Here is a 26,642-nt window from a genome sequence, read left to right on the forward strand (position 1 = left end):
CCGGACACAAAACATGACAGAGCACGCAGCCATGTGAGACCCCCAAATTAGACGCTTTATGAAAAGGAACATCTACGGTGCTTTCTTTCTCTTCGCTTTGTCTGCACGTTCCACTTGTTCTGCTCACAGCTTTCTCTTAGCCTTTGGCTTGTCCTTGAGGCTCCTGCCAGGCTTCCGGGAAAGCGTCCCCACCGAAATAACACACAAATCCACCAACCACACTGGCAAAAACGACATGCCGTTTAATAGCAATAACTTCATGAGGTCCTTACATGACACAGCAGGCAACGGTCCCCCTTCCTCGGTGGCTCTCGCCACAACCTGGCATGAAATGCCGTATCATTTTGATAGTTATATGTATAGTTACATATATATTTATATATATTTATATATATATGGTATATATAGATATATATTTATTTATAGAAGATATATTCTCATGAGTCACATTATCAAGACATGCGGAGAATAGCCAGCGAAATAGTTTCAAGCAAAGACTCTTTTTTGGGGGTGGGGGTGGGGGGGACCTGGAAGACCCAATGCAAATCTGTTTTGGTTTTGATCATTAAGGGGTGTCCCTGGGACAGGTAAGAATGAGGTGGCTTCCATGGTAGACTTGCTTCTTGTCTTGCTTTCCCTCACTCCCCCTTTGTCCCCTGGGAAGTCACATCAAACGACATCCATGACAAAATTAAGAAATTTGGTGTCCTGTCTCCTCCATCAGAAACTTGGAGCCAGAGAAACGGTCTTAAAACTGGCTGCGCCTGGTCATGTCCCCCTGATGCAAAAGCAGTTTCACGTGCTGAGATTTTTTTAAAAAGAACGCAAAGTTTCGAAATCGCTTGAATTCACCTCTTTCCCGCCTTCATGCACAGCAATTGTTATCAACCCCCCCCCCCCGGAAAGAGTGGTTTAAAAACTCCTGTTCACTGCAAAGCTATTTCCGAGGCTCATTTTCTTACTTTGGAACCCCCTCCCACAAACATACATCGGATCCTTTGGTGATTCTCCTGCTTCATGCACAGCTGCAGGAGGGGACTGGCGATTTCCCTGAATTACAACTTATGTCCAGAAAACAGCAGCTCTGGAGCGTGGACGATAAAGCAAGACACTTTGCCAAGGCCCCTCCCCTCTCCAAACTCCACCCTCCTGAGGCTCCACCCCCAAATAGCCAAGAATTTTCCGACCCAACATGGGCAGCCATAGCAGCACCAGCTAAACCGGAGGGAGGGAGAGAGATGGGATAAGGATTGCTAACTCAGGGTTTCTCAACCAGGGTTTCATGAAACCCTGGGGTCTCTTGATGGCCCTGGGAGGGTTTCCCAATGGGTGGGAGTTAATTTTTAATACGTTTATCACATGGCCATTGATGTTCATGTTGACCCACCTACCCCACTCCGTCCAAAATGGCCAGTGATTGGCCTGGAGGGGATGGGAAGGAGAGGGCCCCTGCATGGGCCCATTCTGCCCCAGCGCACATTTCTGGGGTTTCTTGAAGCCTGAAGTATCTTTCAGGGATTTCTCAATGGTAACAAAATTGAGAAAGACTGTGCTAAATTAACTTATTATCCACACAATGGTTTAGGTCCTTGAAATTTCCTTTACATTGTAGGAAAATACAGAATTATTACGGACTGTGGAAATTATCTGAGTGGGCTTTGGGATACCGATTATTTTAACTTTTAGAGAAAAAGAAATGAGGTGAGCTAAATGGGAAAGGAACCGACATCAGAAGAAACAGGGTTTGAGGAAGCCAGCTCTGCCTCAACATGGGGGAGGACTTCTGAGACCAAGAACAGCTTCTTGTGTCTGAGGCCTAGTCCTCACTGCAGTAAATTTGAGTCTAGTCCAGGGGGCCCTGGGGCTCTGTGAGAATTCCTCAAGGTCTCCCTGGCCTTCCCCCTAAATCCTGCCTTAATAGACTCTGCCACAAACTATTCTTGCCATTGCCACGAAAACAGGGAGCCATCTGCTTCCCTTGACCAGGGGTGGCATTCCTGCGTGGTTACCATGCCTGGGAAAAGGGGTGAAGGTTGGATGCCTATTCCTGCCTCAAACTGCCTCCTTTCTCTCCCTCATTCATCCTTGGGCATGGCAGGAAGAGGCTTGCACGGCTGAACGTTCCACCATACAAAATCGAGAATATCAAGAAGTTGGAGGTAGCCAGCCAGTGGTTGACACCTAGTGGGAGCCTGAAGGTGAGCGAGAACATTGGGATGGGAGGACTATCAGAACAATGGTGTGATGTCACTTCTGGAGCGAATGTGGAAGTGATATCATTGAGACAATGTGACATTCTGGGACTCGATGGAAAACTCTATGGTTTCACCATTGGTTTTACCATAGGAGTTTTCAGTGAATACTAGAGAGTCATAGTGGCATTACTCCTTGGTTCACCACCCAAGTGACATCACATGGTCACTCTGAGAGCACAGTTCAACTGATTTCCATCATGTCACACTACTGAGCAGTGGCGAGGATGCTGCTGAGAGGTTTCTAGCTACAGCAGCCCTGCAAGCAGTCAAAGAACCCTTCTCCCTGCCATCTTGTTCCCTCTGTGGAGGGAGGTTTCAGACCATTCAGTCACATGGACCCTTCATCCTATGGTGCAGCCCAGCCACAAGTTTATCACATTAATGATAACTATGAACACTTGACCTGTGCCTTTGCAACCCTTCTTTGCAATACCCTTCCCATCTTCTGTGATATAAGGGATCACTGTTCTTATTTCTACCTGACAATGAGAGCTTTGACACATGAAAGCTTGGGAGCTTTCCAAATGGGGACTGAAATGGTCCAGGCCATGCTTTGGCTGGTCCTCCAAAACTCTATCTCCTCCTAAAAACTTCCAACAAAGGAGACCCAACCACCCTCTAAGGCAGCATATTCCATATCTTGATTTTTTGGGGTGGGGATGAATTGTAGACTTCTTGTCTAGATCTCAAAGCCTTGAGTGGGCACAAGATGGGCAGATTCCTATTAAGGGCAGGGAATACACTGCCTCCAGTTCCTGTTGCCACTCCAGGAGGTGGCAGGAGGTTTTAAAAAAAATTAAAATTGCTATCAAGTGACAGCAAAGCGTCATTACAGGGGAAACCCCAGAAGGGACCTCAGTCCTCCCTAGGTATCTCTTTGGTTTTGCCATAGTTTCCAGTGATTCCTAGAGAGATGCAAAGCCACTGCTTGGTTTTCCCTGAAAACTATTACCCTCAATGGTGACCCCCACCCTCCCCACCCCCTTGGACTCCTGGGCCCATTCTGCACACATAAGATAATGCACTTTCAATATGCTTTGGCAGCTGGATTTTCCTGTGCGGAACAGGAAAATACACTTCTAGAGAGCATTGAAAGTGCATTATCTATTGTTGCAGAGTAGGCCCTGACTGCAGTAACCTGAAGTGGGCCAGGCCAGGCCTGAGAGACACTTATGGATTTTATGGAAGGATGCTTATGGATGCCCTATGGGGCATCTTGGCTTTTATTACTCCAATGCATTTTTTTAAAAAAACACACGCACACCAAAAAAGCCATTGCATCAAGGTGAATCATCATCTCGCACTCCTGTTGCTTGATCATGCCTGCCAGTGCAATTCACAAGCAGTGACCTAGAAACTGCAGCAGCTTGAACCATACGTCGATGAAACCCCCAACCCGGGAAGACTGGACAAATGCAGGGTCCTTGGGAGTGAGCCAAATTCTGCTTTATTGATTTCGTTTTAATCCAAAGAAGGAAAGAAAGAAAGAAACCTGGATCTTAAAAAAAAAAAAAAAACGGTTTCAAGGATAGCCCTCGACATGCAGTGGAAGCATAAACAGCACAGTGTTACATGCATAAGCCGTCAGGTACCCTGAAAAAACGATGCCTCACACATGAGCAAATGACAAATTCTCCACAACCCAAAGATCACTCGGTATGCTCAACACCGAACAGCCAGAAGTCCACTGCACGTGAATTTAGAAGCGACATCGGGGTGGGGTGGGTTGAACCAGAGAGCAACATACATGGACTCTGTCACATCTGAACGGGGCACGTGTACATTTTCGGCTGGCTTTGGGGACCCAGCCTTCCATTCTCCCTGCTTGTGTTTAAAGAAATCGAGTGGCCGCATAACATGTTCACACGGGCCCCGCTCATACGTAACTCACATATCCTGCGTTCGAGGACCACAGCGAAGTACAAAAACAGTTTTGTTTGAAGTGGCATTCCGGCTATCGTTGAGAGAAGCTAGGCCGGAAAAATATCAGTTTCAATGAGCATCTTCCTAAGATGGCTGCATCTTCCTTTCTAAGATGGCTGCCAAACCACTGTGCAGGGGGTAGGGATGGTCTTTCCAGCTGAGAAGGGCAAATGGGGCCATGGGAGCCATTCCCTGCAAACCCCTCACTCCAGCTCCCTAGCCCACCCCAGCATGGCTCCAAGACCACCATGAGGAATATGGCCTGAAGGGAGGGGGTGGTGGGGAAATTCCTATACCTGCAAACATCTGGCCGCTCAGCTGGAAAATGCCTCATCCCCCCCCCACACACACACACACTACTCTGCTGCTGTTTGGTGAAGTTATACATTCAGAGAGACACACCTGTTACTGTTAATTTCGATTCCACACAGGTTTTGTTCTCATTTGACATCCAAAGCAGAGTAACTAGGGTTAGAGGGGGACGGGGTAAATTAACCATATGATGTTGTACCCTAATCATTCAGTTTCTGGGGTTTGCCCTGCTTGACTGCAGTCTTGGCAAAGCCTGGTTTGATACTATTTGAAAAGGGGAGCTTTTTCATACCCTGAAAATCTGGTTGGTTTTTAAGGTGGCATTGGACTCAGATCTAGCTGTTCTACTGCTGACTGATGCAGCTATCCCCTGAAACTATCTTTTTTGAAAGATCCCGGCCAAAGTGCCTTGCACAGGTGTGTGCATTTTTAAAGGTCTTGTCCACATTGGCACAGTTTTTCATCCTTCAGCTGAGGGGTGTTTGTTTTTATTAAAACAGGCAGTTGCTAGAACATTACAATAATATTATTATGATATATTGTCAGGGCTGATCAAGTTCCTCTGAATTCCAGCTTTAACGTTCATTTCAAAAATCTTTAGTCCCTTTTGTCATGAAGATATGAAATGGGCCAGAGATGTCTTAAAATGAATGGCGGGAATTCAGAGGCCGTAGTAGGTCATGACAATAGACCGTTATAGGGTTATAGCAAGGTAGCTGTCACTGTTCCCATCAGCAAGTCTGCTCCCCACTGGTCTACCATCAACTGGAGAAAAATAAAACAAAAACAGTGATGTCACCAACATCAGTATGTCATCGTTATACCATAGAGCAGGGGTAGTCAAACTGCGGCCCTCCAGATGTCCATGAACTACAATTCCCAGGAGTCCCCTGCCAGCATTCGCTGGCACGGGGCTCCTGTGAATTGTAGTCCATGGACATCTGGAGGGCCGCAGTTTGACTACCCGTGCCATAGAGTTACCAAGTCCTAGAGCTACCCTATGTCACTTCTGGATTTGACAGGAAGTGACAAAGGTGGCGTCACTGTTTTTATTTTACTTTACTTCTATCGCTTTACCCGGAAGTGACACAGCAAAGTCAGCAGTGTCACGTGTACCTCCCCATGTCCCCACACCCCTAGGCCCTCCCACTGTTTGCCAGGTTTGGCCTGGCAAATCTAGACTTAAGGCCTAATTCTAGGCATAGGCCTAAGGCAAGGAACATAGAGGCAAAACCACTGTGTGGACACTGTTGTCAATACATTTGCAGCAGCGGAAACTACCTAGAGGAGTGTCGCTGTGTGGAAGAACCCAAAGTGTAGTTCTTCCTCCATTAACAAGGTCCCACGTATCTGATACATCTCTGGCTCTCAGCCCTGGGCAAAACTGAATGCAACCTCGCAGGAGAGATGCAGTTTACGAATTACTCGATGCAGAGACAAAGGATCAATCGAGGAAAACTGTTTTCAGAGAGAGTCAGGGAAAGAGTTAGCCCCCATCCCAGCTCTAAATTCAGGAGCCGATAGGAAAGATTTCAGATTTCTATTTAAAAGGCAAAACCCCTTTTGAAAAAAAAAAGGGGGAGTATAGTTCAATTGTCCTGGTGACTGCAGAAATCTCTCCCAAGACTTTAAAAATAGATAACAGGCTCTCTTTCTTTGGACTTTATGGAAGCAAACTCTGAAACTACGTCTCAGCTGAGATTTTCGACCCTACTCTCCACAGGTACAGCTCCCCATCCTGCTCTCTCCATTAGTTTACCTCCTGTTGCTTTTTACTTATTTCCCATATAACATGTCCTTCTCGTCGGTCTCTCAGACACAGACAACTATACATCTCCCAAACGTTTTGTGTCACATAGAACCAAATGCACACATTGCTTGCATTTTTCTTGTTTAAAAAAAAAAGACATTAAAAGAACAGAGCGAAACAAGATGCGCCACTTTATGTCTTGAGTCCCGTGAGTGCCAAGATGACGGGAGGATACATCGACACTGAAATATAATTACCGTAAACATCCAGGCGGTTAATTCCTGGTCCTGGATAGGCACGTAGAGCAAAAGAGTCTGGAGGGAAGAAGCAACAGGCTGCCTGGAGCTCCCCACACCCCGCCCAAAATTGGGAGGGAATCCCAAAGCTTTCCTGGTCATCCTGAAGGCTCCAAAATCATTGGGGCACCTGGACTCCCGATTTGTTTTCATCTGCAGAGAAGACAGCCCTCTGCACTTTCTTCGTTTCCGCACTGTCACTGCCGGGGCGTTCCCTCACACCGACGGGCAGCCGGAATGCAGCGACTGAAGAGGAACCGCGGGAACGTGAGGCTGTGCCCACCCCCCACATTCAAAGCAGTGCCGTGCCCAGTCCTCCTTGCCTTCAGAGGTTGGCACCAGAGCATGTAAACATATTTTTCAAAGAGAGGACGAGAGCAAAAAACAGACTCCCCGGTGCTCGGAAACCGAACGGCCTCCCCACGTGAGGAGACAGGAAGAGCTGACGGAACGGGGATCAGAGAAGGGGAAGGTGTCACTTCATGCATCTGCTGTGGCACGCTCCGGCCCGAACACTTGTCCGTTGTCACAGCCCCATGTCTCCGAGGAAAGTGCGACAGTAGAGGGAAGACGGAGCCCGCTTGGCTTATGAAACGGATGAGTTGAAGAACTCCCTCGGTCCTTCATCCACAGAGCACGGGCAAGAAGCATTCTGGGAACAGAAACATGCTTGGAGAAGCACTTCTGGAGAGGAGTGGTGACACGGCTATTTCCCAGAAGAATTCTCTTGGCCAGGTAGCCCTCAAGTCACCTTTGATGAAGGCTTCCTTGTGGACATAAACAGCTTCGGTAATGACCGCGTGGTTTTTGGTTGTCCCTGGCAAAGTTTAATTGTTCCATGTGTGTGTGTGTATGTGTGTGTGTGTATGTTTTTTTTTTTTTTGCTCCTCTTTCTTTATTCTCTGCAGAAGGCCAGAGAGGATAAAAACTGTTTTTGTTTTTAAGCACTTGCTTATAAACCCCCGCAAAGCAGCAACTGAGAACTAGGGACAGCCTTAGCCCCAATAGATAATCCATAAAGAATGATATCATTCACCCAAAAAAGCAACAACAAAGTAATAAAAAAGAAAGACCCTTTCCTTGTTCCTGATTGAGTCAAAGCTTGAGGAATAATGTCAACAAAGTTGATGACCAAAGAAAGAAAGAAAGAAAGAAAGAAAGAAAGAAAGAAAGAAAGAAAGAAAGAAAGAAAGAAAGAAAGAAAGAAAGAAAGAAAGGAAGGAAGGAAGGAAGGAAGGAAAGAAGGAAAGAAGGAAGGAAGGAAGGAAGGAAGGAAAGAAAGAAAGAAAGAAAGAAAGAAAGAAAGAAAGAAAGAAAGAAAGAAAGAAAGAAAGAAAGAAAGAAAGAAAAGAGGGAGAGATTGGAAAAGAAAATACGAGTGAAATTAAGTGTAAAAGACCAAAATGGATCTCTTCTCACTGTCTGTGCCATCGATGATTTGGCACTGTAGAGGAACCAGTGAAAAAGTGCATCATTTCACCACATGTGGTAATCCAGGTCTTTGGTAGCCACCATTTAGAGAACTCAGAAATATTTTTTAAATGTAGGGGGGGAAAAAGCAAGAAATGCCCTAATGTAAACTGGAAAACTGACACTGAAACCATATGTACCTCCTCCCCATTGACCTCTCTGTCTTGTCTTCCCTGCACGCAGACAGAAAAAAAACCAGAAGGCTCCATATCTGCATATATCCTATTTAGAAGATGGATGACACCCTCCCTCCTGCATGCAGCACCCAGCGGTAAACAGGGGAGGGGAAAACCACTCCCCAGCTCCCAGGCAGGTGGAGATGATCAAAAAGCCCATAAGGGATACTTCCCAGATGATCAACGCTGGAGGAAAAGATTTCAACTGGACTTGTCAAAGCAGCTCTGTCCACCCCACTTACAGCTCTGGTATACTCGCTCCCTTCCCATCCTGGTATGGACAGCTGCCTTCCAAAGAGAGCCTCACTCCCAAAAAGCAGACTCGGCAAATAGACATGGGGCAGCCAGTTGGGGCTTAAGTGCGCCTGCCAAGCTGCACATTCTCTCCGCCACCAAGCCATGCTCTTGGTCCAAAACTTCCATGTGCAAAGGCCTTGGGTCCCAGAAGCCAATGCAGCAATGTCTTCCCCGTTGCTGCGGTAAGCCTAAATTTGCACCCCAAGGGCAGCCTCCATGCTTCCCAGTGCAACCTGCCCTTCAAAATCACAAGATGTCCATTCCCTGAGCTTCCTATGCCCACCCCATCCAAGGTCCTGAGTCTTCGGTCCAACCCGTGCAGGAAGAGAACAGGGTTCGGCGTTGCCTCCAAATTTCGGTCCTTGGATTACCCTTTCTGGAAAAGAGGGGGGGGGAAACCCACAAAAAAACAAAACAAAACCCAAAAACAAAACACAAACCCCCAAGTGTGCTCATGTGCCTGGGGAATTTGAGGAGCTGGAGAGGGGCTTCCCTATAGCTCCCTCCCCCCCAATCCATGTTTACCATGCATAATGGCAAAGGGGTTCAATGGGACAGCGTCAATTGTTGGCTTCGCCTTCTTCCTCGTCGAAAGACTGCACCCCGGACGACGTAACGTCCGAGACCTTGCGGCTGAGGGCGGCAGGCTCCGGCTCCTCCCGAGGGGAAAGGGATTCCAGGTCCCGACACACCACATCGTCCTCCTCGGGCGAGGGCTTCTTGTTCAAAAGCGGGGCTTTCTCCAGCAAGGGGTTCCCTTCCTCCTCCGTGTGGACGCCTACTAAGGGGCTGGGTTCCGCGGTGTCGCCACCACTGCCAGGAACTGTCTGAGCAGGCCAAACATCCACTAGGCCCGTACTGGGGAGCAGTGCCTGTTGTTGTTGTTGTTGTTGTTGTTGTTGTTGTTGTTGCTGCTGCTGCTGCTGCTGTTGTAGCTGCTGTAGCTGCTGGTGTTGCTGTTGCTGCTGTTGCAACAACTGGTGCTGCTGGATGAGGTTGTTCTGGATCAGAACGCTCTCCTGAAGGTTGGACTGGGATTCTTCAAAGTTCTGGCCGACGTAAGAGCTGGCAGCTGGGGAAGCGATGAGGGACTGGTCGCTCGTCTCCCAGGCGTCGGAGGAGCCCAGGCAATACATGCCTTGGGAGACGTAGGAGTGGGGCCAGCTGTCGTACTGTGCCTGGGCCAGGTGATCTTCAGGCAGGGACAGAAGGAGAGAGGACAAGAACGAGAAAGGAGAGACAGAGGAGGTCATAAAGGAAGAGTGGGCAAGGCTCAGTCATGAGGCTCGGATGCCCACCGAGAGCTGCCGGAAAGGGGGAGCACAAAGGTGGGGATTCCGAGAGCCATGGAGCTGGCAAAGTCATGCAAGTTAAGAAAATAAGAGCAGATCTCTGCTGGATCAGACCAGTGGTCCATCTAGTCCAGCATCCTCAGCATCCCGTCTCAGACAGTGGTCAACCAGATCCTCTGGAGGGCCAACAACAAGGCATAGAGTTTGAGGCCTTCCCCTGATAAGGACATAAAAAGAGTCCTGCTGGATGAGACCACTGGTCCATCTAGTCCAGCATCCTTTCTCAGACAGTGGCTAACCAGTTCCTCTGGAGGGCCAACAACAAGGCATAGAAATCTTCCCCTGATTTTGCCTCCTGGTATGCAAAGGCTTACTGCCTTGATGGAGCTGTCAACGTTCTACGGGGCCAGTCATTGGGTTGAGGTCAGGCCAGAAAGATCGGGTCCCTCCCTATATGGGTACCTGTAGAGGCCCCGTAGAGGCATTGCCCTTAGTCAGCTGGGCATGGGTACCTCTCCCGAGGACGATGGTGGATTATTGGGGACCGGGGTGGCCTGATGTTATTGGATGTGTTCAGGGTAGAGGGAGGGAAATAGATTTGTTTTACCTGCCACTAAGGACTATAGTTGTTGCTGTTTTATGTGGGTTTTATTGTTTTATTGTAAACTGCCACAAGCGAGCTGGGTTTGGGAGTGGGGGTGGATAAATCTAAATCTAAATAAATATAAATAAACTAACACCTGGCATTTATTTATGAGATCTTTAGGCCACCCCTCTCCAAGATGGTCTTGGGACAGCTTACAACAGGATGTAAAAACAGGCTAATACAAACATCAGGGGTAGTCAAACTGCGGCCCTCCAGATGTCCATGGACTACAATTCCCAGAAGCCCCTGCCAGCATTCGCTGGCAGGGGCTTCTGGGAATTGTAGTCCATGGACATCTGGAGGGCCGCAGTTTGACTACCCCTGATCTAAAACAACCATATACCAAGGGTTCCATATCAGCAGGGCCCCTGCCCCCCTCTCCCTCCCCCCTCCCCCCCAAAATCCACCATGACTCCTGGACCTGTTGTATTATTATTGTTTAATGTTATATGGATTGTATGTTACTATCAGTGAATAATACTAATGTTATATTAATGTTATAGTGAATTATATGTAATGTTTCCTGTATAGTTTTTTCAGTTCTATGTAAACCGCCCTGAGCCTTCGGGGAGGGCGGTATATAAATGTGAATAAATAAAATAAATAAATACTAAAAACAGCCATTTAAAATTACCGAAGTCACTCAGGCCCAAACACAACCTAACGCACATACCAAGCCAGGAACACCAATTATGGCAACACACTGCATAGCCCAGTTCAAGATGTGGGGCAGGCAGGGGGCCCAATATGGATGTTAGAGGTACAATCCTGGGCTCAACCAAATGCCTGCTGGACAAGCTCCTTTTTGCTTTGTGAGCTATCAGTGCTTGGGAGTGTTCTTCAAAACACTTTTCGCACACCCTCTCAGGAAGTGGGTGAGATCCGGCAGAACCAAACTTGCCTTCCTGCCATCCTCAGCTCACAGTTGTATTGGTTGATCTGGATAGTCCCTTGGCTTCTCAGTGTGCTCTACCCTGACCACCATTGGTTATCCCCCCTGGCACAGGTTGGGAAGGTGGCAGAGGATAAGTTGCTTACCTGACTGACACCCCTTCAGAGGAAAGTGAACTGCCCTACCTACCCAACCTGTAACCCCACCCCTAAAAAGAAGGTGAGTTCCAGTAACGGCGGCTCGCTTTCCTCTCAGCCACAAGCAAGTTGGAGAAGCGACGGATTTCCATCACCTGGTGGACCTACTACATTTGGAACACTGTTTTCAGCTACCCTGAACAACAGGTCAATCAGGGACTTAATTAATAAACCTTAGCCCGTCTTTGCCCCTTCTCAGCCAGAAGCCTGAAGGTCAGAACTCACCTTGGTTCTCCATCATCTCCTGGTAGTTCTCACTATAATTGCCAGCCTGGTTCTCCTGAGTAGAGTTGACACTGATGTCCTCACCATCCATGGAAGACCAAGCCATGAGGGTGGCTTCTGAGATAGCGAATTGCTGCATTACCCCTGCATTACAAACAATTGGAGAGGGACAGATGGACAATGATGGAGGATGTAGTTCCTCACCTCTTCCCTGCTACTTCAGCTGCTGTTTTGGGGGGGCTTCAACAGCCCTGATCATGCCTTCCTAAGGAGCGATGACTGAAGTCTTAAATAATGATTTGGCTCTCTAGCATATACCAGCCTCTCGTGTCTCTCTACTGGTCAGCAATTATAAGGCAGATCTCTCCTCTTAAGAACTACCCATTCTGCGGTCTTATATACATTATGTTCTGGATTTACAGATTAATTAAGGGTTGTCAAAAATAATAATAGTCCTGCCATTTTGAAGGCCAACCAATCCTCACAAAACCAAGAAGAAAGACCTGTTTTTTGTTCCCCTTAAGAATTTTTAAAATATATACATGGACCCCCAAATTTGTAGAGCCTGTAGTCACTTTGTGAAGGACTACTATGCAACACTACAAAATGGCTGCCATGAGGAATGGGCAACTGACCAAAATGTTGGAAAGTTCCACAAAATGTTGGCAAACAGATGCTGGAAACACACTGGTGAGCACTATGTAGGGTTGCCAGCCCTGGATAGAAATACCTCAAGAAGTCTGGGGAAAGTGTGGTTTAGGGAAGGGCCTCAGCAGACTGCCCACTCTCTGAATCAGTCATTTTCTCCAGGGGAACTGATCCTGAGTGTCTGGAGATCAACTTAGTACCATGGTATACCAGGGTGCCACGTTAGGGATCTGTGCTGTCCATGAAGATCTCTGGCACTGGACTCTGCCCTACTCACAGGAATCAGCTGCCAGACCTCATCCAGGTATTCAGTTTTGGCAGCCTTAATCCAGAATAGCTGCCACGTCCTGATTCCATGCCAGAAATCATTATTTCATATATCTCTAAACAAGCATCCAAAACGTAGAGAAAAAATATATAAACCTTTCAACCATTTTGAAGTGCTTTGGAGAAGAAGAGCTGTTTTTTTTTTTAATAACCTGCTTTTTACTACCTGAAGGGGTCTCAAAGCAGCTTACGAACCCCTTTCCCTTCCTCTCCCCAAAACAGACAGTGTGATATTGGTGGGGCTAAGAGAGCTCTGCGAGAACAGCTCTGAGAGACCTGGGACTGGCCCAAGGTCACCCAGCTGATGTGGAGCGATGGGGAATCTACCCCCGTTCTTCACATTAGAGTCTGCTGTTCTTAACTACTAGACCATGCTGGCTCTCAAGGGTGAAGCTATGGCTTGATTAGAAACATGGAGCTGTCCCTAAACAGAAAAACTGTGTTGAAGTCCCTACTTCCCCTTCCTAACACAGTAAAATCTGTGCATTCTTATCATTTTATTATTTTCCTGCCCCTGTAGAGCCAGACGGTATCACAGAACAGGTGGGCGGCTGAGGGGGGTGGGGGTGGGAAATGTGGTCTAACCATATCAGAACCTGAGGTAAGTTGTACGACACTTCTGAAGGCAAAATGGAAATGTGACACAGGGCTGTTGATTTTGGCAGCACCACTAAGCCTCTTCTGACACATACTGCCCTGACAGCACAACTGCCAAAAGGCATTAAGGAGCAAGCCACACTGAGCGATCTTGAGGATGCGCTCCAAGACTTCTCCCCTCTCAAAACCATTTCTGTTTTGTGTCAGCAATAAAAAGCTAGAGGGGATATAAAAAAAGGCATTCAACTCAAGCTTCTCCCTTTACCACCTAAATACACTTGCATTGTTTGGCTTGCCAACTCACCCATTATGGTGGGTGATCGCCTATCAGGTTCTGCTGCTGCTCGAATGAGAGGCAGGGGAAATGGAGAGAAATGGTGGGGGGAAGATGCTCTGCTTGTCGATTTCACTTCCGACTAAAGCCAAGGCCCAGAAGTGATGTCTCTGATGTTCTAGGATTTTCACTGGTCTCTATGGTAAAACTAGACTGTCATCAACATAACAGCTACAAGAATACTGGGAAATGAGAAACTTCCTACAACTGAGGATGGGATCCTTAAAATAAGCGACTTTGCTGAAATGGCAAAACTCACAGCCATGATCAGCAAAAAATCAACATCTTCTTTTGAAGCAGAATGGAAACCTCTTATTGACTTCTTGGGTTATCATGACCAAAATGATTTGCTAACTTATGATTTAAATATTAAATGGGGGAAGGGAAATGAATAATGTACAGATTTATAAATATAGAAAGGTGGGAATAACTTCAGACTGGATTATTAATGTGCACTGAGGTATTTCAGTGTAGTTTATTAAGTATGATAAATGAGAAACTGGTGACTTTTTTTATGTGTCTGTTCCTTGTATTTTTATGCTTTTCTTTCCTCTCGTTACTTTCGTATGCTTTAATTCTTTAATTTCCCCCCTTTTGCATTTTTTCATTATTTTATTCCTTTCAATAAAAACGTTATAAAGACATTTGAGGTACCTTTATAAGCTGGCCCTTCAGATTATCGAAGCCCCCTCAGACCTCCTAAATCCGGATTAAACACTGATGGGTAGCAAGAAGCGGCTGCATACCTGCAAGGAATCGGGCCTCCTTCTCTCCATCGCTCAGGTCAGAGTAGGCATCGGCATCCTTGCGGATAGTTTCGTGGGTGTGCTGCTGCTGGGTGTTGCCTTGACCCCAGCCCTGCCACTCGATCATGTGGGCCACGCGACCTTGGCCCATGGCGGTGGGCTTGGTGACGTGATCCTTCATGCTGCGGGATATCCCTAAGGCGCCAGACATTGCAAAACAAGAAAGAGCTATCATACTGTTCCAGAGCCATTTGTGGTTTCATCCTGGGATGAGTCTACTTTCACACCATCTTCTCTTTCATGTTTACTTCTATGACAACCATGTTTTCATTTGATCTTAGCTATAGGGTTGGCAGGTCTCCTCTGGCCACCGTCAGAAGATGGATGGGGGGCAGGGTGGCCAGATCCAGGTTGGGAAATTCCTGGAGATTTGGGGATGGAGCCTGAGTTGGCCTCAGTAGGCTCCAATGCCATATATTCCCCAGTAAAAAAGCAGCCATTTTCTCCAGGGATATTGACATCTGGCGATAAACTAAAATTCCAGGGGATCCCTATGCCCCTCCTGGAAGCTGGTATCCTTACTTGGCTACCTCCAAAACTTCATTCTTCTTCTTTGAAAGGACTTTGGAAGCCTCTGGGACATTTGCAGAATTTTCCTTAGCTCTGTATTCCCCTCTGGCACAGTTTCTCCATCTCCCAAGTTTAGGGTTGCCAGGCAACCAGCAGGAAGGCTGTGGGCAGGGAGATGGAGAAAGGCCTGCTATGCTGGCTCTGGTGCCATATAACTTCCAGTAAAAAAAACAACCCCCCCCCAAAGAATCCCCCCCCAGAAATGTCCTAAGTAGCTCTAGAAAGCTACCTGAGCTTCTGGGGAAGGGTGGGGGTATAAATCCAAACATAAATCCATAGAAATTCTGGAAATTCCTAGAGCTACTTAATGTCACTTCTGTTTTTTTTTTACCAGAAGTAATCTGACCGTACAGCCAACACCATGGGGGAGGGCAGGCTGCTGCTCTTGAGGACTCTTCTTGAGAGCCTTCCTGCTCCACCTTTCAAAATGTAGTTTCCCTATTCAAACCTACCCAGGTTAGAATTACATTAGGGATAGAAATAAAGGGTCAAGGGTGCCAACACTTTGGAGAAAGGACATTTTTGAGAGGCGAAACAAAAAGACTGACAGGAGTAGCCCTCTACAATCCAGCACTTGAGGCAAGAGAAGACCCTACAATATTTCCCACTTGATATTAGAACAGTAATCTCAGTGTTGGAAGAAACAGGTATTCATTAACACATGAAAAGCAGTTTGAGTTGGTTTTTAATGGGGAACATCTACTGGCGCGCTCTCTCCAACGGAAGTCTACGGACATGACATCCGTAGTCCTGCCTCCATGGACTGTGCCAATAGATGGACCGCAGCAGTGGCCCAAGAGCACTGACGCGCGCTCATTGCTCTGGCAGTGGGCCTGCTGCTGCCAGTCTTCCAAGGCCACTCCTGCCCTCTGGAGAGCAGGGGCAGCCTCAGGAGACTGGCAGGGGTGGGGCCAGCACAGTGATGCACAGCATGTGTCTCACTGGGCTAGCCCTGCTCCCGCCAGCAGACATGGCAGCAGATAAGGAGAGCGGTGGAGGGGAGGAGGAAGGGGGCAGGCTACTGCTATTGCACTGCTATTCACATGTTCTAACATCCTCAGATGGAAAGTTATCTTGATGTTTAGGGATATAATGAAAGGGAAATTATGAATGTATACCAACCGGGCCTGGAATTTTTATGTTTATTCCAACACTGAGGTTAATGGTCAAATATCAAGAGGGAAATATTGTAGGGCAGGGGTAGTCAAACTGCGGCCCTCCAGATGTCCATGGACTACAACTCCCAGAAGCCCCTGCCAGCATTCGCTGGCAGGGGCTTCTGGGAATTGTAGTCCATGGGCATCTGGAGGGCCGCAGTTTGACTACCCCTGTTGTAGGGTCTTGTCTTGCCTCAAGTGCTGGACTGTAGAGGACTACTCCTGTCAGTCTTTTTGTTTCGCCTCTCAAAAATGTCCTTTCTCCAAAGTGTTGGCACCCTTGACCCTTTATTTCTATCCATAATGTACTTCTAATGTAATTCTAACCTGGGTTAATAAAGTCACCTCACGTTAACACACTTCAGAAAATAATGCACTTTAGGTAAAGAGCTAAGAAACAAACACAAGATTATAAAGAAAAATGAATTTGGTATAAGGATCCTCACCAGAGAAGGAGGACTTGGCAAGGGCTCCAATCCCGTATGCATTCGAGTTTCGCTTCAGCTTGGGGAGGATGGAGGTTGTGTCTTCCATAGAGAGCTGAAAGAAAGAGCGAGTAAAGGAATGAAAGGGAGGGTGGAGAAAGGAAAAAGTAAGGTGGGGCAGGAGGAATTCCATTCTGGACATCTAAGAAGACAGGGACATGGGAAGCAGAAGAAAACTGAAGGAGAAGGGAACAAACAGAGAGGGAAAGTTATTAACTGGGCTCAAAATCTGAACGAAACTTAACTGAGCTGAACACCAAGGAAGGAAACATCTGCCGTTGGGGCACCTACTGTGAAGGCACGAGGTCTTCAGGTTTTCGGCCCCGGGGTCTCACACTCTTTGAGGCCAGCCCTGGTGTGTTGGTGTGATTTCACAGGGCAATTTGTCAAAGAGAGACATTTATGAGAAAGGAAAAGAAATGAAGGTGAGATACTTCGACATTCAGGCACTGGAACGCAAGGGAGACGGGAGGAACGAGCGTGGAAGATTAATAAAGTCTAGAGGCAGATACCACTGGAGGGGATGACAAATATAGCCAGAAAATATATTTTTTTAAAAAGTAAAACTACACAGGATGCTACAGGTCCATCACTGTAACTTCCGATGTGAATTTTGGCCTTAAAAACAACAACAACAACAACAACAACAACAACAACAACAACAACAACAACAGTGTGAGGGAGGCGGAGAGAGATCTCCATCAGATGATAGGGAACAGGGAAAAGCACCACATGCCACACCTGTAATAGAAAAATTGCTATCGACTGATTTCAGCCCTGTTGGAGGGAGAAAGACGGGCATAACAGAGTTGTATATCTTTCTTTCCTAGGAGGGCTTAAAGCAGCCTAACAGTTTGTTTTCAGTCATAGTAACTGTGGCAGCCATGGGAGAAAAGGAGTTAAAACCAGTGCCACAGCCCCAATCCAGATTTTGTCTTCTCCTCAGGAATGTCAGCTCCCTGCTGCGGGTTGAATATCTCCTAGCCCAGGGCTCCTGCTTCCTGACACTGACTGGAAGGCTAATGGTAGGAAATGAATGATGGTGTGATGTCACTTCCAGGGAACCCATGGAAGTGATGTCAGTCCTTTCTGGAAAGCACTGGAAACTCCATGGCATTGCTATACCATTTCCAGTGGTTCCTAGAGAGGTGTGGCATCAGTTTTTCCCCAGAAGTTATGCCACACCATTGCTGCTGGCTACCTCTCCCACTGTACCCCGTCCTCAGTCTTGTGCTGGAATTACTGTCTTTTTATATTCAGATTACCATACCAGGCATGCACCCTTTAGTGTTTGGCTTAAGGGCACATCCACAATACAGCCAATTATTGCACATCTTTATATTTATTTTTATTGTATTATTTATATTTATATACCCCCCCTTTCTCCCTGTTGGGAATACAAAGCAGTTTACAACACTGTCCTCCCTTCCTCCATTTCCCTGCCACAACCAACATGCAGTGAGAGAGTGATTGGCCCAAGGTCACCCCACAAGCTTTATTTATTCTTGAATTTATATGCCACCCTTTCCAATGCCTCAGGGTGGCTTACACCATTTCATGGCATCCATGGCAGGATTTGAACCTGGGTCTTCCCAATCCTAGTCCAACATTCTAACCACCACGCCACACTGGCTTTTTCCATTGCTGTTTGTCTTGCATTCTCTCAGGATGGGTCATACTGGAGGAGACACAAGGAGATCCATAACCGAATCAGCCCATGGATCCATTTTTAGTTAAGAAGAAATATGGAATGTAAGAATAAGTTTGGGCTAACTCTTTCTCTCATGCTATTGGCCATTTCACCACTGTAGAATCATAGAATAATAGAGTTGGAAGGGACCTCATGGGTCATCTCGTCCAACCACTATGCCGGACAGTCACAACCCTATCGCTCATCCACTGTAATCTGTCACCCCTTTAAGATTACAGTGGATGAGTGATGGGGTTGTGAGTGTCTTGCATAGTGCAGGGGGTTGGACTAAATTATGTAAAACCAACCATTTCCCCAGCTGCTGGGGAAATCTATAAGCACCAGATGCAACACCTTGAGGGAATTACTTAAACTGGGGGACATGCATGGGCAGAAAGGGATTAAAGCTTCCCTCATCTCATTGTAGCACCCATGCCATTTGAGGCCCTTCTGTAGTTGCTTTGAACATTTTTTAAGGTGATGATTCTGATCACAAGGAAGGCATGTAACACCAGGATAGCATGTTGGGGTGGGGTGGGGGATTAGGTGGTCTAAGACCACCTGGTGGGTTTATGCTTCAGGTGAGGTCTGGAAGCTATCTAGGCTTTCAACAGAGACAGAAAGAGAAGGTACCCATTTCAGAACATCTACTACACTGGATGAAACAGAATATGCACTTAAACCATACATCCAAACATATACCAAAAAGTTTCAAAGCAGTCTAGGGGGAAAATTGCAGTTAAACTTGAGATGCCTCCCTGAACAAAGAATGCTGTTGAAATTCATGGGTTAAAAAAACAGCAATCCTTTTTTAGGATCAAGCACCTGAAGAAATAAGTGATGTCCCCAAAACAAGCAGATGCACAAGCTGTAATTCTTTTAAATTTTTGCAAAGGGTTTGCTAATAAAAAGGGCTATTTCTTATGCACAATCTAGATGTTGAGTACGACTGTCAACTCATCCCAATTCTCAGTTGAAGGATCTCATAACTGCAGATAAGCTAAAGTTTTACTGTTCAGCCTTTTTTCGAGGCCATTGTATCAATACAAACCATGGTTTGTTAAAGCCTGTTGGAGGTGAAAAAGGCCTTGGCTTCAGACTTCCATGCCTTCCCTCAGTCTCACGCTGGGACAAGGCAGGAAGCCTTCTCCTCCCTCTTATCCACGGAACAAGTATATCAAACTAACTCATCAAAGGAAGAAAGAACATTCCAGGGAGCTATGGAGGACTTTGATCTAGGCTTCCAAAGATAACAATTCTGCTCTGTTATGGCAGAATTCTCTATTCAGACTTACACGTCCTTCCAGACAAATGGGTCTTATTCTTCCAGAACCTACATGGTGATGAACAATCTCACTCTTCTTTTCATGCAGATTATTCCAGTCTTCCTTCATGGCCTCTGGTCCTACAGAATGACATCAAGTCCCACATTGCCCAACTGAACAGGGCCAAAGCCCCTGGCATGGATGGCACTCCCACTGAGTTTTTAAAAGAAAATATAGAATGGCGGGCACCTTTTAAAATCTTCATTGTTCACTTATAGAGATGAAATAGGTCGAATCCCCAGGAACTGGGGGTCTGTGATAGTTGCCCCCTTGTATAAGGAAGGAGAGAGAGATGATCCGGCAAATTATAAGCCCATTAGCCTACTCAACATCATTGACTAAATCTATGCAAGGCATCTGCTAGATAAATTTTAGATCTGGTTAGAGGAGAATGATATTCTAGCACAAGAGCAGGCAGGATTCAGAGAAGGTACGTCTACTAAAGAGCACTGCCTAATTATCCAACATCTTGTAGAATAGCATTGCTCAAAAGGCCCTGCCTCTCCGTATGCCACATTTGTTGATCTTAAGACAGCATTTGAATCGATTTCTAAGCACCTACTATAGACGAAAGGCAAATCGTCGTTTACTGATAAGAGATTCCTCTTTTTTATTTGGTCTTTGCATGCACAGACTTCTTTGAGAATTAGATGTAATTCCAGAGGACATCTCACTGACGCTATAAACACCCTCATATGGGTCGGGCAGGGCTGCTTACAAGCTCCCCAGCTCTTTATATTCTACATCAATAACATCATCACCTGTCTAAATGAGACAGATTTTCACCCTCCTAAATTAGCACACTGGCATATTGATATATGCCAACAACACTGTCCTAATTTCCAGAACCCCTGTGGGACAAAGGAGAATTCTCGCCAGATTTGCTGAATTTTGTGAGATGGAAAGATTAGAAATTATTTACCAGAAGATGAAAGTTATGGCCTTTGGCCTAGGTCCAAAATGTAGAAATTGGAACATTAATCGCCATAAGATTGAACAGGTCAACAGTTTAGATATTTGGGCAAGGTCCTTCAAGTATCAGGTTCCAAGAGCTCCTATGCTAGTAATCTGGGACAGATTTCTGCTGTTAATATAATCAAATTTCTTAAAACTAAAGGCACCTTTTTTACCAGCCACTCTTAGACTCTACTTGGCAAAAACCTTATCTCAGTTGCTTCATGGGACTTTTCTTGGAACCCAAATTTCTTGCTTAGCACCCTTGGAATTGGTTCAGTCTAAATTTCTCAGAGCAGTTCTCCAAGTCCCTAAACCTGTTTCAGATTTGTTGGTAAGGCTGAAGACCGGCATGTTGAAAGTAGAACCTAGGGTTTGTCTTTTATCTCATACACTGTAGCTGAAGAAAAATCGAAACCCAACAGGTTGGCTTCCCTTAATTCTATGTGATAACTTTAAATCCAAATGGCTAACTTCTATTGAGGGAAAGATAGCTAGTCTTGGTGTCCCCCCCCCTTGAGCTTTTAGAATTGGGTTTCAGCCACTCTAAGCAAGCCATTAGCTGGGGAATTATGAACAAAAATGGATCTTTTGAAATCCTCTTTTTTGCATCTTCTGTTTCTAGGTATATTCCAACTCCTGCTGCCTGTCTCTTCCTTCTGGCAATTCCTAGCCATAGGCAGGCTTACACACTAGCCAGATGCTCTGCTTTACCATATCAGACGGTATATTTTAGAAGAAGATACCTAGGTCAAGTCTGCATGGGGCTTCTTATCCTCTCCCAGATTGAATAAATCCTTCCCGTTTGCTCTGTATTAGAATTCCATTTTGATTTTGGGCACCTTAAATTTTCCCTCTGCAACATGCATGATTGATCTATGGTGAACTCTACCTTTCTCCCGTGATATCCAAGAGTGGATGTAAGTTGCTATAATTGATCAAGCCACTTTGAGGGCTCTCAATATTAAACTGTAGATCTGTGTTTTGCTGGATTAACGTCCTCCTTGCTGAGGTAGAGAAGCAGTCTATCCCTGATTGGCTAGGTGTCAGTTCAAAGACTTCCTGGTTCCCAGTTGCAAGGCTTTCCTCCCAAGTGACTATGCTCCAGAAGCCCACATTTCTCTCAGCAGAGATTTGCCTCGTTCTGTGAGGCTGCTGCTGGCTTGGCTCAGCTTGGCCCGCCCTCCCCCCACCCCCGTTCACTCAGGAAAGAAAGAGACGAGCAGCCTCATGCTGTGCTTGGCTTCCCCACCGGCAGTCAAAAGAGAGGAAATAAAGCACACTCCTATAATGCCGGCCGGACTTCACCCGCCCCCCCCCCCCAACTCTGAGCTTCCCCCAATCAAGCGCAGAATGCTTTCTGTTTCAATTCGGGGGAAAGCAAGGAAGAAGACCCGGGTTCAAATCAATCTGAATTCAGCAGGATCGACAATGGAAAAAAACAAAGTAAGTGCAGAAACAGCCCTAGAGATAAAAGATTTGTCCCTGAAAGTCAGGGGAGACAGAAACAATCAATCATGTTTTCTTTAAGTGCCCCTTTTATATCTCAATCCACTGAAAAACGATCAGTCCTCTTCTGGAGGAGTTTGGTTTTTTTTATTCAGAAACAGCTTGGCTCAGGAAATTTCTCTCTGGGATTAACTCACAACTCACTAAAATGGCTGCAAAATTCTGTGCAACAGCAATTAAACTATGTCAAATAAATACAAAATCTTAGATGATTGTAAACATACTTAACCATTACCTATTAATGTTCTTTAAATATTATTCTCCAGTAGGGTTGGGTGTTTCAGCGTCCGAAGCAGCTGTTCGCGCCCAGAGCAGCAAGCATTGCACCGGGGGGGGGGGGGGAGGCATGGGCACACGGCGGGCACACACACGCAGGCACAGAGTGCTTTGGGCACAAACCTATTCTCCAGTCAGACAATTCATAATTTTTTAAAAGTTGTTTTAAAACAATTTTCTTTATTAACCAAGCGATTTTATCCAGTAAATTTTAGGGCTTTTCTTTCTTTCTTTCTTTCTTTCTTTCTTTCTTTCTTTCTTTCTTTCTTTCTTTCTTTCTTTCTTTCTTTCTCTCTCTCTCTCTCTCCCTCTCTGTCTCCCTCCCTCCCTCCCTCCCTCCCTCCCTCTTTCTTTCTTTCTTTCTTTCTTTCTTTCTTTCTTTCTTTCTTTCTTTCTTTCTTTCTTTCTTCTATTTTTCAATCTGCAGGGAGGTGACGCCGCAGGGTTTTTAATTTTTTCTCCCACAGCTGCTCTGAACAGGAGACACTGGGACAGGGAATTCCCTGCCCAGCTGGGAACCTGGCAGCCTTACTGACCAGCCTCTCTCGTATGCACCTGCAGTCCAACCAGTGGCTTGGAGAGTCAAGCTCCTACACACAGATGGGGCACAAGAACCATGAACAGAAAATGTTTCAAGTGTAGAGGATGTACTTACATTAATGCCATCCCAGGAGAAATCTGTCCGTGTTTGCTGTGGGAAAGGAAGAGGGGATGTTAGAATGTGATGTCTCTCCCCCCCCCCCCCCCAATCTTTCCATCAGCTATCTCTGGAGGTCACTACAAACAGCCAAATACATTCTCACCAATGAAAGAGCTACTGCTTCAGTTTTTGTAGAAAGGAAAAGTGTTTTCCATGGAGAAAATCCCAGTGTGTCTGAGACAAGCCGTAACCCCAAAGAACAAGAAAGATGGGAGACAGAGAGGAGAGGATCACAGAAATAGAATAACTCTGAATTCCACCCTCCCCCTGAAAAAAGTTTCAAACTTCTCCTGTCTCTGTGACTGAACACAAGCTCTGAAGCTGGTAGGCATATACTTAAAGTACGAACATGTCAGACAGAAGTTTATTTGTTGCAGATGTGATAAGTGAATACACGCAGCTATACAGAACCTAGCAGGCTATGGTTTTGGGCTAGGGAGTCTCTTGTTTCTACATAGTTCTGTACATTCCTTCAGGTTCCTTGGCTCTGCTTGGTATAGAGTCAGCTTGGTGTAGTGGTTAGGAGTGCGGACTTCTAATCTGGCAAGCCGGGTTTGATTCCCCTCTCCTCCTCCACATGCAGCCAGCTGGGTGACCTTGGGTTCATAATGGCATTGATAAAGCTGTTCTGATCGAGCAGGAATATCAGGGCTCTCTCAGCCTCACCTCCCTCACAGGGTGTCTGTTGTGGAGAGAGGAAAGGGAAGGCGAATGTAAGCCGTTTTGAGACTCCTTCAGGTAGAGAAAAGCGGCAAATAAGAACCAACTCTTCTTCTTCAGTAATATCAGGGCTCTCTCAGCCTCACCCACCTCACAGGGTGTCTGTTGTGGGGAGAGGAAAGGGAAGGCGAATGTAAGCCGCTTTGAGCCTCCTTCAGGTAGAGAAAAGCGGCATCTAACAACCAACTCTTCTTCTTCTTCAGTAATATCAGGGCTCTCTTAGCCTCCCCTCCCTCACAGCATGTCTGTTGTGGGGAGAGGAAAGGGAAGGCGAATGTAAGCCGTTTTGAGACTCCTTCAGGCAGAGAAAAGCGGCAAATAAGAACCAACTCTTCTTCTTCTTAAGTAATATCAGGGCTCTCTCAGCCTCACCCACCTCACAGGGTGTCTGTTGTGGGGAGAGGAAAGGGAAGGCGAATGTAAGCCGCTTTGAGCCTCCTTCGGGTAGAGAAAAGCGGCATCTAACAACCAACTCTTCTTCTTTTTCAGTAATATCAGGGCTCTCTCAGCCTCACCCACCTCACAGGGTGTCTGTTGTGGGGAGAGGAAAGGGAAGGCGAATGTAAGCCGCTTTGAGCCTCCTTCGGGTAGAGAAAAGCGGCAAATAAGAACCAACTCTTCTTCTGCTGCCGGTTTTCATTTTCTTCTTAGAATGTCATTTCTTTTCCTATCTTCCTTTTACCCAATATCTATGAGCTATTCCGTGTGCGGAATGCTCTCTTCCCACTTTCACCCTTTTCCCCAACTGAACATTCTCCACCCATCCTCAACCATCCGGCTTTGTTTTTTAACTTTCAGGTAACCAGCGCTACTCTACCCTTGGGTGTCTACATCGAATAAGAAGCCTGCATACGAGGACCGTGGCCCTGATTGTGGCCCTGAGGATTGTAGCCCGGCTCTAGCCAATGATAAGCAAGCTGTTAATGTGTGACAAGAAGCATGTTGGAATTTGCATCCCAGTCATACAAATGCAATAGCTGCATTCTCAGCTCAAACATGTGCAGCTGCTTGAATGGACATGCAATTTTTCTTAATCTGGTTTATTGCCTCTTCAAGCTAGGGGAAGTGGCTCAGTGACAAAGTAACTGCTTTGTACATAGAAAGCACCTGATTGCCATGATAAAAGAGGCTCAGGTAGGAAGGATGGGATAGACATTTACTTTGCTCTGTTTCGGCCTCACTTGGAGTCCTGTGTTCAGTTTTGGGCACCCCAGTTGAAGAGGGATGTTGACAAACTGGAACGTGTCCAGAGGAGGGTAACAAAGATGGTGAGGGGTTTGGAGACCAAAATGTATGAAGAAAGGTTGGGGGAGCTTGGTCTGTTTAGCCCAGAAATGAGATAACTGAGAGGGGATCTGATAACCATCTTCAAAGGGCTTTCTGCACTGGGATCCTTGTAGCAAATTGTTTGCTGAACAAAAAATCGCCATTTAAAATAGTGGAATTCGTCGTTATGCATACCTGCGTTTGTAGTGTAATCCAGTTGCATTTCTATCGTTTCCCACAGGCTTCCGGTCTCGGCAAAAATCGCTAGAAAGGAAGCGCTATTGCCGAGCTCGTCCTGCCCCTGGCCGTCAAGCAGCCAATGGGCGGCCGTTAGCATGCTCCCAAACAGCCCCTTTCCCTTTAAGAAAGATTTTTTTTTTAACACACCCGTTGCAACGAATATGCGTTGCTTCGTTGCAACAGAGAGACCCATCCAGCTGGCAGGTGTGTTTGAGCTGCCGTTTCATCGTTGCCACGCTCCCCACGAGTGAAAAAAAAATCCCCCCCCATGGGCACGATTTTCGGCCGAAAACAGTGTGAAAAATAAAGGGAAAATAAATCAGCAAATGGGCTTCTCTGTTGTTTGTGCTTAGTGACTGTAAACAGCTCTGGGGAGGGACTGCAGCCAGGGAAGCCTCACTGGCTAAACGGAGGCTCGCCGGTGCGTTGATCTCCGCTCGCTCGGAGAAAAAATGGCGATCAGAGGAGAGAGCCAGGGGGAGGGACTTTGTAGAAACCACAACAATGGTAACACACAGAACTTTCCCGCTAGTGTTGCAGATTGGTTGCAGGAGTGTAGCGCTTTCCGGAGGGTGAATCCACTTTTGGGGATTTCCCTGAAAGTGCTACAAGGAAGCGCTTTTTGCGGATCAGTTTCAGGTGTGTGGCAGATTGTCAACGACGTTGTGCATAATGGCAAATCAGTAGCGTTTTCAATTGGCAACCATTGTGCGATTTTGAAGGAGTGCGGAAAGCCCCCAAGTATTTAAAAGGCTGCCATACTGAGGATGGAGCAGAGCTCTTCTCTCTTGCCCCAGAGGGACAGACCAGAACCAATGTGATTAAATTAATTCAACAGAAATTCCGTCTAAACATCCGGAAGAAGTTCCTAGTGCTTGCACTCGAAAGCTCATGCTTTGAATAAATCTTTGTTGGTCATAAAGGTGCTAATGGACTCTGATTTTGTTGTGACACTTCAGACCAGCATGGCTACCCACTTGAATCATGGACAAATCTAGTCAATCTTGAGTCTAACGAGTCTAGTAGTCAGTCTCCAGTGGTGGCCAATAAGATGTCACTGGCAAACGCACAGGTGCCAGGAGCTGGACCTCAAGGGGTTTTTGCTTTAGCAGTGTAACAATAGTGCGCGCATGATGCTGCCTCATGCCTTATCCAGCTACCCTTACCCAGCATCCCTCGAAAATGAGCCGTTTGCTTTCTGCAGTTGGCAAAATTGTAGCCTCTTCCTCCAAAATAACATAGTAGGTTTGAATAAAAATAGCTCTGTTCTTTGGAAAATCAAAGGTCCTATTAGATCACATTTACTT

General features: G+C 46.3%; 1 protein-coding gene across 1 annotated transcript in view; it reads right to left on the reverse strand.

Moving 5' to 3' along the window:
• Positions 1-217: 217 nt before the first annotated feature.
• FAM131B (family with sequence similarity 131 member B) overlaps positions 218-26,642 on the reverse strand; it is a 68,826-nt gene continuing 42,401 nt past the window's right edge. Inside the window, exons 3-7 of the mRNA XM_077345857.1 lie at positions 23,065-23,100; positions 16,617-16,710; positions 14,384-14,611; positions 11,732-11,875; positions 218-9,671 (exon numbers count right to left, since the gene is read on the reverse strand). Of these exons, the coding sequence (XP_077201972.1) occupies positions 9,040-9,671; positions 11,732-11,875; positions 14,384-14,611; positions 16,617-16,710; positions 23,065-23,100 (1,134 nt within the window). The 3' untranslated portion in view covers positions 218-9,039. The remainder of the gene's footprint in view (positions 9,672-11,731; positions 11,876-14,383; positions 14,612-16,616; positions 16,711-23,064; positions 23,101-26,642) is intronic.

This window comes from Paroedura picta, chromosome 7 (genome assembly GCF_049243985.1).
Source record: "Paroedura picta isolate Pp20150507F chromosome 7, Ppicta_v3.0, whole genome shotgun sequence".
NCBI classification, from domain to species: Eukaryota; Metazoa; Chordata; class Lepidosauria; order Squamata; family Gekkonidae; genus Paroedura; species Paroedura picta.